This window comes from Macaca fascicularis, chromosome 1 (assembly GCF_037993035.2).
Source record: "Macaca fascicularis isolate 582-1 chromosome 1, T2T-MFA8v1.1".
Classification (NCBI taxonomy): domain Eukaryota; kingdom Metazoa; phylum Chordata; class Mammalia; order Primates; family Cercopithecidae; genus Macaca; species Macaca fascicularis.
The window spans coordinates 137201960-137214843 of record NC_088375.1 but is presented as its reverse complement, the minus strand read 5'-3'; the positions used below and the strand labels follow the sequence as shown (position 1 = coordinate 137214843).

The window sequence follows — 12884 nt, the reverse complement described above, 5'->3', positions numbered from 1 at the left end:
GTGATGGTGAGTGAGCTCTCACACAATCTGATGGTTTTATAAGGGGCTTTTCCCCTTTTGCTTGGCACTTCTCCTTCCTGCCACCATGTGAAGAAGGATATGCCTGCTTCCCCTTCCGCTATGATTGTAAGTTTCCTGAGGCATCCCCAGAAATGTTGAACTGTGAGTCAATCAAACCTCTTTTCTTTATAAATTACCCAGTCTCAGGTATATCTTTTTTTTTTTTTTAGAGTCTCACCCCGTCACCAGGCTGGAATGCAGCGTTATGATCTTGGCTCACTGCAACCTCCACCTCCTGGGTTCAAGCGATTCTCCTGCCTCAGCCTCTCGAGTAGCTGGGATGACAGGCACACACCACCACATCCAGCTAATTTTTGTATTTTTAGTAGAGACGGGGTTTCACCATGCTGGCCAGGATGGTCTCAATCTCTTGACTCTGTGATCCACCCGCCTCAGCCTCCCAAAGTGCTGGGATTACAGGCGTGACCCACTATGCCTGGCCTCAGGTACATCTTTATTAGCAGCATGAGAATGGACTATTACAAATGATTAAAAAGAAAAGAAAACTAAAATAAAAAATTCTAGAGTTAAGGAAGTGTGAATCAGAGAAATTAAAGTTCTTCCATTAAAAAACCCCTGGGGATTCTGTGATTGTGGCTGGGATTTAAGTTAAAGCTTGAAGAATGTGGATTTAGATAATTGCTTCTAGGTTGATTATTTCCAAAGATATCCCTCCAATTATGATATCACATGTAGACTCCAGAGATTCATTCACAACTTCTATAGAACCTCTTCATCAACATGGCCCAACATCACATCAAATTCAAAATTTACAACATGGATTCAACATCCTTCCTAATTTATATTTCAAATTCAACCAATGAAGCAACCATTAAAACAACACTGAGCAAAGAAAAACTCATTTCTATCCTATTTTCCCAGGCATTGAATATCTGGTATATACCAGGGTGTCTGGCAATGGTAGCCAACAAAGAAAAATCATGTCATGCATGAATGAAAATGAAGGAAATGCATGAAAACAGAATAATAAGATTCTATTTCAAAGACTCTTAAAGCCTTTTGGGTCTTTGATTAAATACATTTTATTGTAAGCCTTGTGCCTAGCATGCTACCTGATACCTCATTGTTGCTAGGTTGGTTGAGAGAATTTATTGAAAACATACTAGGAGGTATGCATACTAGGAGGTGTATATATATATATATGCCTAGGAGTTCTCAGCAAGGAGTGGTAAGTGATTCCATGATATGTACCTTAAAAAAAAGGCCAAGTATCAAATTCTGGGAATGCTAGCACTTAAAAGGAAGGTTAAGGAAGATGATCATGAGGGACACCAAGCAGAAGAGATCCAAGAGAGTTAAGTCAGGTGCTGCAGATGCAGAAAGCACAGGAATATCAGAGCTTAAAGTGATGACTGGATGTAGCACTCGGCAATATACCAGATAACGTCTATCTTTATAGGAGAGATCTGCAATGGAGTAGAAGCCGGTTTTTTTTGGTAGGCTGAGGAATGGATGAGAGATGATGAACTAAAGATATGCAGCCAGGTCATGTTTATAAGATGTTTGGCTCCTGTAAGAGGAAGAGGCAAGCTGGGGGTATAGTTACAGGGTTTTGCATTTTGCTTTTTACTTTTATTTCTGAGACAGAGACTTGCTCTGTCACCCAGGCTGGAGTGCAGTGATGCAATCATAGCTCAGTGTAGCCTCAACCTCCTGAGCTCAAGTGATCCTCTCACCTCAGTTTCTCAAGTAGCTAGGACTACAGGCACACATCACCATGCTTGGGTAATTTTTTGGTATTTACTTATTTATTTAATGTTTTTTTTTTTTTATAGAGATGAGGTTCTGCCATATGGCCCAGGCTGTTCTCAAACTCCTGAGCTCAAACTATCCGCCCACCTGGCCTCCCCCAAATGCTGGGATTACAGGCGTGAACCTCCATGCTTGGCCCGCATTTTATTTTTTTAAAGAATGAAAATAATTATGTTTTAAGGATATACAGTTATTTTACATTTCAGAATAGGACAGACTGATTTCTGTGTATGAGATTTCTGTCAAAATTGGCTGAATGACTATGTGATAAGAATGAAACAATGCAATATCTAACATGATGTGGGCTCTTCTTATGGGCCAGGCACTTTGTTAGCACTTTTAAATATATTATCTTTTTTAGTCCTCAAGATAACCCTAAAAGATAGGTTTAATTTTCAGCCCCATTTTACAGATGAGGAAACTGAGTCTTAGGAAAATTAAATGACTTGCTCCAGGCCCCATGGTTAGAAAGTGGTGGCACCAGAATTCCTGACCATACAATACAATATAACAGAGGAACAACTTTTAATATAACTACAAATACCTTTCTACACCTATTGCATGGACCAAACACATATGTTTTTAAAAATTTAATCAGGTTATCTTCAACTGAAATATAGCTTTGGTTTTGAAAAATCCACGCTTTTAGAAAAAAAATTGTCAGTGTTTTCAATTTACCTTCTTACTTGTACAGTATGAGTAAGAATAACAACAAGCCAAAACCAAAATGCGGAAACAAAAACCCCTTCATTTTCTATTCTCAAGTGCTGCATGTCAGTACAATGTAGAAGAGGATAGAATAACTACTAAATATGAACAAGAACATTTTCTAGGAAGCCCATTTACATTAGAAAAAAAGTCTGTTTCTCAGGAGGAACAATTCGAACATTAATTAGGCCGGTTATAACTTTCTTAGAGTTGGTGGTAGGTTTTTTTTCTCACAACAATTATAAGGAACATCATTATCATTTCCTCCACAGGGGTATTTTTTTTCTTTTGACTATAAAAGTCAACTGATGCTTTACTTAATCCTCTTTGCTCACTCTGAGATCCTATTTTTTGTAGTATATGCTGATGGGGATGCTTTACTATAGTCTTAAAATAGTTCACCATGTGAACATAAGAAATCAGATTTTGAAAATCACATAATGTCATGTACTTTATGGGATTTTCATGATTATTGTGAAATCCTGCTGCTAAAAGGAATCTAGAAATACTCTGCAAGGGATGAACAGTAAAGTATAATCTAAATCATCCCTGATGTTTCCAGGAAGAAGATACAAAAGCTATGAATTCTCTCACTCCTCAAACATGGCACAATTTGTATACAGTAGATTCAGCCAAGGAGTGGAGTGATCAAAATGTAGACTTGGTGTCTTTTAACTGTAGAAGAACACGGGAGGACTCAAGGCTAAGAAAACTCCCTCTTTCCCACCCACTTGTAGGCTCTTTATCATACAGTGTTAGTGTTCCACATAATTGGGAGTTATACTGAGAATGTGAACTGAACGCAAAACCTGAAAAGCGGGGAGAGACTACAAGATACTTACTGAGCAAGACTGGGATATTGTGCAATGCTGGAAGCCCTAGAATCCACCATGAGACACAAGTGCTGGAGGGGACCACTTCAGATATACTTAATCACATGGCAAATGTCACACCATTTACATACCTTTCCGAAATGAGTAGTTTAATTTTTACTTCCAGTAAGATTAAACCTACTAATTTTCCTGATAGAATTTCTGAAAGTAGGAACTTTGCACATTGGTATTTTCTTTTAAAATTTTATTGTATATACAAATCAGGTGGGGATCTTTTTAAAATGCAGATTGTGGTTCTGTAGCTTTGGTGTGGGATCCTGGAGTGAGATCCTGCATTGGCCAAATTTTCAGGGGATGCTGCTGCTGCTGCTGCTTCTGCTGCTGGACCACACTTAGAACAATAAAGTCTTAAGCACTGGCAGGGGTGAATCTCATCTCAACTGAAACGCTGACTGCAAAAAAAAATTCTTCTAAACAAATAGGTTTCTTCTTAATTTTTACTATTAGATTATATCAACATTTTCCTAGCCTTTTAAAGAATGCACTACTTATAATAAGAAGTCATGTTTGAAGAAACAAGCATAATTTGCTGATTAAATAGTAATAAGACTAAAAATAAATCTTAAGATGCAAGTGCACCATTGAGAACAGCTTTGCCCATGGATTTGATCTCAGGAAATGGAATTACTCAGAAAGATGCCTTGTCCTTGCCTAACGTTTATACTCCATTGAGGGCCTTATCTCTATCTCAAAGGTAAATGGTTCCTGTTAAAACTCCAAACATGTAGCTGCTATGTCTAAATGGGTGTATTTTATATGACATCTCTTAATTGTTTGTTTAACAGCTCTGATTAGGACTCTTAATAGCTGTTAACATGTTTGCTTCGTATAATTTGTAAGTTCTTTATGGTGAAGGCTGGTTTATCTTTCTTCACAGCAGGGCATCAGGTGCCATTATAAGGATCGTTGCCACCATTAATTATTTCTATAAGTGTGAATATCCCTATAGTGAGCTATTTTAAAGAGAGGCCCCTAGATTCTCAGCAGGACCAGCCCTATGCAGGAGCTGAGTCGGTGGTGGCCCCCTGTGCAGTGTGATTTGACGTGTGCCATAAAGTGCCTAATAGTCTCCTCCAGGGGTCTGACACAATGCCCTGAATTTTTACTTTAGGTGCAGGCGCATTTGATCGAGGTCTGCCTGTGCATAGCAACTGTACAAATATCTGGATGGTGACAGAGGGTTGTGGGGAGCTATTCTTTTCTCATTATTTCTCATAAAATGAGATTAGCTAGATTATCAGTAAATTACCTATTTACAGAGATTTACGTCTACCAAATCTTCTTTACATACATTATTTCTTTCAGTACTCAAAATAAACCTGACTTAGGCAGGAGAAGGAGTAATATTCTTACTTGAAAAATGGAAAGAGCTTGGACTTGAAGTCCTGTTTCTTAAAGTCACATCTTGTGGTTTCTATGCCATATTAAGTTAAGAGGCTGAGAGAATGCACACAGAAGTCAAGCAGAATCGAGTTCCAATTACATCTTAGCTGCGTAATCATGAGCATTTTTTTTTTTCACTTAAAAATGGAGATTAAATACTTAGCACATAGGAAACTAAAAGGCAACATACTTAAATGCTTAAAATAGTAGCTTGTACTCAGCTAGATTGGCACCAAAATTAAATTTCATAATATGAATAAATCATTAGGGCATGAATTAGGCAGGATATAATTTTTTAAATGTAATAAGTTTTTGGTCAAATGTTGCAGAGGAAGACCACGGACCTACTTTTTTTTTGCATTAAATAATGATCTCAAAAAAAAAAAGCTTTGGTTTTGTTGTCAGAAGACTCAGGTCTGAGACCCAACTCTGTCATCTGGCAGCTGTGTAACTAGGGCTAGTCATTTAGCTTGTTGAGTTTCCTCTCTCTCCTTTAAATCTGAAAAAGGAGGATGATAACATCTTATTGTTGTGAAGATTAAATTATATCATGAAGGTGGAAGTCCTGTGGAAATTATACAGCTTAGACAGAATGGTACTAAACCTCATAGGTATTGTAGAATTTCAGGTAGTCTAGAATTTCAAGTGCCTGGCAGAGGCCAAAATGGGAAGTTTTGCCTGTTAAAAAGAAGCTAACTTCATCTGAAAAGTAAAAGAAATTTCCAAAAAGCTATCAAATAAAATCTAAATTAGATTGAAAATATTTATCCCAGGTAAATAATCTGGCAAAGAAGAGTTCTACAAAAGCAGGAACACCCTGAGACTGGCGCATGTTTTTGTGTAATCAAACAGCACATTTTTCAAATGCTATTTTAAAATATAACAAAGCTTAAAAATGAGATCTTGATCTATTAAACACAACTCAGATAAACCCATGACCATAATGATCCCCTTTTACTTCTTATCACACAGGTGGACAAACTACACATTCAGGACTTAGAAATATGTGCCTTCAGGTTATATGAAAGTAAAATATATGTTTACAATTTAAGTCTAAAGTTGTCTTAAAGTTACTGTAAATTCATTAGTAAAAGTTCTATTGGAGAATTACTACATTTAAGCAAAAATGGAAATTCTTCTGCAATGGTTATCACATTATAAATTGCATTAATAAATGAGTTGTATGTATCTGGAAGACGTTCAAGAAGCCTCCTATGAATGTGGTTCATATATGAAACACTGAATAAGAAGCGTTGTTCATCCAATTCTTAAAGCTTTTTCAGGAAAAAGAAGATTATATTATCTCTTCTTACTAACCTACTTTGATAAGCACATATTTTGTTTAAACATATTCTGTTTAAACTATGCAAAACATCTGCAATATTTTATATAGCACTTTATAGTTTTCAAAGCATGCTGTCAAAAAGAAATATCTATAGAATAATTTACAGTTTTCAAAGCATGGTGACAAACAAGATTAAAGGGAATTTAGCCTTTTTTTTCAGACCAGCCTCCTCATTTCAGAGATTAGGAGTCCAGAATGGCTAAATGATCTGTCCATGGTACACAGCTAGTTGGAGGCAGTACTGGCAGACCTGCCTGGTTTGAAGCTCTTTCTGCTACAACACTGCCTGTCAATATCATCGTACTTATTCCATATATCAGTTCTAAGAGAAAGAGAAGGTGCTATCAATTGTTTAGTAAGTGAGGAAACTGAAACCAAACATTGAATGCAACGCCCAAAATCAAGATTAGTAACTGGGAGGGCCAACGTAAGACTCAGAACTTCTGACCTCCACAGAGCTTCTTAACTTTTCTTTGTATTATTATTTCCATAAATTTCAAAGTCTTAAATGAGATGAAAGTCTTACATATATAAACAAGCATATATTTATAATTTTCATAAAAAGAAGCAAAGTGATTTCATATTTATTATTATGACAAAAATCCACAGATTTTTTAACATTTAAGGTTTTAATATTTGGATGACCCACTTAAAATTTCCTATGTTAAATGGAAACTAAATCTGTGCTGTCTTCAGATGGAAATGCAGTTTCTAATTCTATCTGTCCACACCCACTGGTTAAAAACATCAGATTTTCTGAAGGCACGGAATCAATAATTACTCACGGAATTGAGTTCTGACCAGTACTGACAAACAGATGTAGGAAATTACATTGTACTTTAAAAACTGGTGTACAATACATATAGATAAAGTAAGAATTCAGAATAACAATATCCCCCTATGAGCTTTTGGTACTACATAAACATGGCATGCCTCATGAATAAAACACCAAAATTATAATTTTATAAAAATATAGGTTAAAAGACAGCCCCTGGAGATACATAGTAAATAGGGAACTAGATGGGGATATATTTGTATATTCACATATAACCACAAATCTTAGTTGTTCTATCATATTAGTTTCCATTTGTTGGAGCTGTACAACATCAAAGTCATGATGTCCCTATATATTGCATTTAGCAGTAATGTAACGGACTACGTGAAGAAATCAAAGTGAGAGTTTCTAAGTAGTTTCCTGGCAATTGAGACAGCAGGCTCTTTCATCTGCTCTGTAACTGTGGCAGTGCATTGATTTAAACTCCTTCTGAGATCTCAAATGCTTTTATATTCTTAGGTCTCTCAAGCAGCTTTTTTTTTTTTTCCCAAAGTGATAAAATTCCAGCATTCAGCAGAATACCATCTTGTTTCCCCCAAAAGGAGAGGGCTTATTTCAGCTTTGCTACGAAACTGCACAGGATCACTAAGTAAAATAGCTGTCCAAATGTCATTCTACTAAGAAATCTGGCTTTGAGTTCAGCTGTCTATGTTCTGACCACAGCAAATAGGATTGGGAAAAAAAGAACAACAAATGAATAGCCCCAGAGATGTTGTTTTTCAAAAGTTCAGTTCAGAAAAGTTGCCTAAATGGATAAGTAGTTCTGCTTATTAAATATTTTCAAAGTTGTTTTTAATTGCCACTCATTGATCAGTCCAAATGGTATAGGAGTCACTTATTTTGTAAATCATATATTTCTTCTCAGTACATTACTTATCCTCTTAAATGATACATTCTCTGATGAATTTTAAGTATATAAATTTCCCCTTTTTCTTCCAATTAAGAAGGAACTTTATGGAGCTTGAAAGTCTATTTTTCAGTGTCACTCTGTGGTCATTCTTTAATTAATTTCTTAACCCAAGATCAGCTAAAGACAGACTGAAGAGAATAAAACGTTTTCAAGGTATATTATACTGAGATCCAAACCACATTTTGCCAGCCCGAATATAATCATCAATTCTCCAAGTATTTTCTCAAAGGCAGCATAGGTGATGGGCCACCCACTCGACTACTATTCAGAAGAGCATTTGTGAGACTGAGCTTCTCTGTTGCACTTTGTTGATGACACAACTTCACTGAAGATGGCCTGGGCTGATTAGTCAAAGGGCTGTGCCCTGCAGGCGAGACTGCCCCTGCCCCCTTCCTTGTATCTGTCCTTTACAAAGTGAGCTCCAACTGGACTCAGATCTCAATAATGACTGCAACCAATAATAATAAGAACCATACAGAGACACAGCACCTCTGTCTGCCTTTTATGCGACACTAGAGATAAAATGGGTGAGCCAGGTACAACATGTAGGGCCAAAGAATGGTGATTACTGTTCTGTCTCTTCAAAGATATTGCTGTTGATGGCTCTGCTTCCCAACGGGCATAAATACAAGACTCAAAAGACTGAGGTAACAACTGGAGTCTTCTATACACTAGGATCCTAGGCAGTCCATTCTTTGGTTAGGAAGTGTGGCTGCAGTTTGAGGAAGCTTGGCCACTGCGCTTCAGAGGCAGTAGGATTTTTCTACTAACATGGTTTCTCACCATCAGGCTTTGGTGCTGCATGAATTACCACAGCAATTTTCAATTACGCTGCAGTAACACAGGTGGTGGTGTAAGGGTTTGCATGGAGCACTATGCATGCTCAGCACCTCTCATGATAAGAGTGGGGCAAGAAAAGGAAACTAAACATCCAAACAATAGCTGTCAGATGACTCAAATCCTTAATTTTAGGCAATCTTTCTTTTTCAACAGAGTCAACACAGCTGGGAAAACTTGATATATCATATCATTTACTAAAATACCACATAGAGTTTGATCACAGAGGAGAAGAAGTCATAATGCCTAGAGAGAAAAAGTCTATAGGGGAAAATTAACGCATGGAATTTTTTTCTGAACCCTGAAGATAGATGAAGGTTATGTGGTCACTCAATAACTAAGCAGACATTCACATTCCAAAAAAGAACAATTCGCACACAATGAGAGACATTTGTTAACATGAAAATAACATCTCAAATAGCCCTGACTACCTCTTAAAGCATTCACAATTCAGTAGTTGGTGTGATGGTTAATCTACAATTGATAAAAACACAAATTTGTGAGAGAGTACAATTGGGCTGTTATCAGTGAGTCAACAATTTTGACTGAGTTGCCAATGTATTCTGGGATACAAAAGTTAGAGTTCAGTTGATTAAGAGTGAATAAACTATGTAAGAGTTAAGCGCTATAGGAAAAACAAAACAACCTTACCAATGTTGAAGTTAATATATGGTAAACACAGTGCGTATTTATGGTAGGGCAAGAGAAGCAAAGCAATAAGGTTTGCACTTGTTAAAAGGAACTTTTAAAAATATTAAACTTATTTTTAATTCCTTTACCGTATATATGGAAAAGTAAAAGCTCACAAAGTTTGCGGTTTTGTGGAAAGACGAGGAAAATAAATTGTATGCTAGTATTTTTTTGGCTTTTTGTTTTAATGAAGACCAAGAACCTAAAACTAAAATGCCTGGTCTTCAGCTACAAAAGATGAATCTACTGGAACATGGTTACAGACGCAAATGCAATGCCCAAAGAAGTAGTTTTATTTATGCCTTCTCACTAAAAGGGCACATATTTTATGATTTGCAACTATGACAACCTGAAGAAAGATTACAAACACCAAACCTAGGTAGTACCATTCAGGACATAGGCATGGGCAAAGACTTCATGTCTAAAACACCAAAAGCAACGGCAGCAAAAGCCAAAATTGACAAATGGGATCTCATTAAATTAAAGAGCTTCTGCACAGCAAAAGAAACTACCATCAGAGTGAACAGGCAACCTACAGAATGGGAGAAAATTTTTGCAATCTACTCATCTGACAAAGGGCTAATATCCAGAACCTACAAAGAACTCAAACAAATTTACAAGAAAAAAACAAACAACCCCATCAAAAAGTGGGCAAAGGATATGAACAGACATTTCTCAAAAGAAGACATTCATACAGCCAACAGACACATGAAAAAATGCTCATCATCACTGGCCATCAGAGAAATGCAAATCAAAACCACAATGAGATACCATCTCACACCAGTCAGAATGGCGATCATTAAAAAGTCAGGAAACAACAGGTGCTGGAGAGGATGCGGAGAAATAGGAACACTTATACACTGTTGGTGGGATTGTAAACTAGTTCAACCATTATGGAAAACAGTATGGCGATTCCTCAAGGATCTAGAACTAGATGTACCATATGACCCAGCCATCCCATTACTGGGTATATACCCAAAGGATTATAAATTATGCTGCTATAAAGACACATGCACACGTATGTTTATTGCAGCACTATTCACAATAGCAAAGACTTGGAATCAACCCAAATGTCCATCAGTGACAGATTGGATTAAGAAAATGTGGCACATATACACCATGGAATACTATGCAGCCATCAAAAAGGATGAGTTTGCGTCCTTTGTAGGGACATGGATGCAGCTGGAAACCATCATTCTTAGCAAACTATCACAAGAACAGAAAACCAAACACCGCATGTTCTCACTCATAGGTGGGAACTGAACAATAAGATCACTTGGACTCAGGAAGGGGAACATCACACACAGGGGCCTATCATGGGGAGGGGGGAGGGGGGAGGGATTGCATTGGGAGTTATACCTGATGTAAATGATGAGTTGATGGGTGCAGCACACCAACATGGCACAAGTATACATATGTAACAAACCTGCACGTTATGCACATGTACCCTACAACTTAAAGTATAATAATAATAAATAAATTAAAAAAAAAAAAGATTACAAACACCAGTAAAAGTTCTAGAATGAGAGTTTTAGAAGGATGCTTAGAGATGAGGATATAATTTACCATCCAAACTGTGACACTTTAAATGGGAAACTATTAATGAAAATACCAGGAGTAGCAGTATAAACTGGGATTGTCCTGTACCACTAGGACTTGTGATTTTCTTACTTAGAGGGTTTTTTTCTTTCTGCCTTTCTATTGGAGGGAGACTTTCACTTATCCTTCTGGAATGCATTCCAACATGCTCTGTCACTTTTGGTTTAGTTTAACATTCTGGTCTTTCAGATACTTATGCAGGCCTCAGAGCATTAACATTGGATCTAATTCACAAGGCTTTTATTACTTAGACGGGGATTTGGAATCTTGGAAACCTGACTTGATCCAATAACAGGACCCAACTTGATCCTGTTATTGATCCAGATAATCTTAGATGTAAGCGTCCCTTTTGGCCTCCAACTGAAAAAAAAAAATTAATAGACTTTGCTTTTTAGTACACTTTTAGATTTACAGAATAATTGGGCAGATAGTACAGAGAGTTTCATATGCCCACGCCACCCCCACACTCAGCACCTTCCCCATTATTAATATCTTGCATTAGATGGTACATCTGTTACACTTAAAGCACCAATATTGATATGTTATTATTAAAGTTCATAGTTTATATTAAGATTCACTCCTTACATTGTACCTTTCTATGGTTTTTGACAAATGTATAATGAGATGTATCGTCATTAGAGTTTTATACAGAATAGCTTCACTGCCCTAAAAATCTACTATGCTGTACGTATTCATCCCTCTAACCCTCACCTCCCCCATCCCCTGGCAACCACTGATCTTTTTTTCTGTCTCCATAGTTTTGCCTTTTCCAATATGTCATATAATTGAAATCATATATATGTAGCCTTTTCAGATTGACTTCTTTCACTTAGCAATATGCATTTAAGGTTGCTCTAGGTTGTTCTGCAGCAACAGAATCCATTCACCCACAATTTTTCAACTTTAGTAAGAACTTCATATCTTTTAAAATATAAAATCATTTTTCTATATAGCCAAAATAATATTTTCACAGTTAATAAAATAAATAATTCCTTAGTGTAATCTGATATCCATAGTACAATTTCCATAATATTTTTATAGCTAGTTTATCCAAGCCTGGGTTCAATCCAGGACCAAATGCTGCAACCAGTTGCTCCCTCGTTTCCTTTTATCTGGCACAGCCCCTTTTTCATTGCACCAGCCTGTTGTAGAAACCCTACTGCTGGGGTCTGGCTGCTTTGCAACAGTGTTCTTCACATTTCTTTTCTCTATCGATAGCTTGCATCTCCTGTAAACTTGTACTTGTCTTGAATCTTGCTGAACTCTCACACAATGTGTTCACGGGAATTGGGTCCTCAAAGGGCATCTTGAACGCTTAATGGGAACGGGGTGGCAGGGAATGAATGGTGGATATTGCCTGTGATCATGGGCTTGCTCCGCTGTCCCACTGGACTTCAGTTTAACTGTTTATGATAAAGGATACAACTCAGGAACAGCCAAATAGAAAAGATGCATAGGGCAAGGTATGAGGGAGGGGTACGGAGGTTCCACATCTTCTCCAGACACTCCTCGGAGGGTCTTTCAGCCTAAAAAAAAAAAAAAACTCAAAGGGGACAGGAGAGGCAAGGAGCTACTCAAAATCCATATCCTTTAAGGGTGGAAAAGTTTGGTGTATTTTGGCAAACTTAATATTCTGTCCTTTTGTAACTTATTTCTTTATGCTTTACCCAAATTACCTTATGATTACAGCATTTTGGAATTGACTTAGGTTATTTATTATATTTTAAACTCTGTTCAAAACATGTCTACATGTAGCACCACAATTAAACTCACAATAGCACCTTGGATAAATATTATTATTTTCTTCAGTTAGCAGATGGGTAAATATGGGGTCAGAAATTAAAGGCTTTG

General features: G+C 36.9%; 1 protein-coding gene across 15 annotated transcripts in view; it reads right to left on the bottom strand.

The window, feature by feature from the left end:
• Positions 1 to 12884, bottom strand: part of DPYD (dihydropyrimidine dehydrogenase) — an 863430-nt gene that overhangs the window by 122156 nt on the left and 728390 nt on the right. For 3 of the 15 annotated variants that reach the window (XM_074000936.1, XM_065549319.2, XM_074000937.1), the window contains one exon: positions 11432 to 12559. The exons of the other annotated variants lie outside the window; for them this stretch is intronic. In XM_074000936.1, the coding sequence (XP_073857037.1) occupies positions 12428 to 12559 (132 nt within the window). In that variant the 3' untranslated portion in view covers positions 11432 to 12427. Of the gene's footprint in view, positions 1 to 11431; positions 12560 to 12884 lie in introns of those variants that run through there. 15 annotated transcript variants of the gene reach the window in all.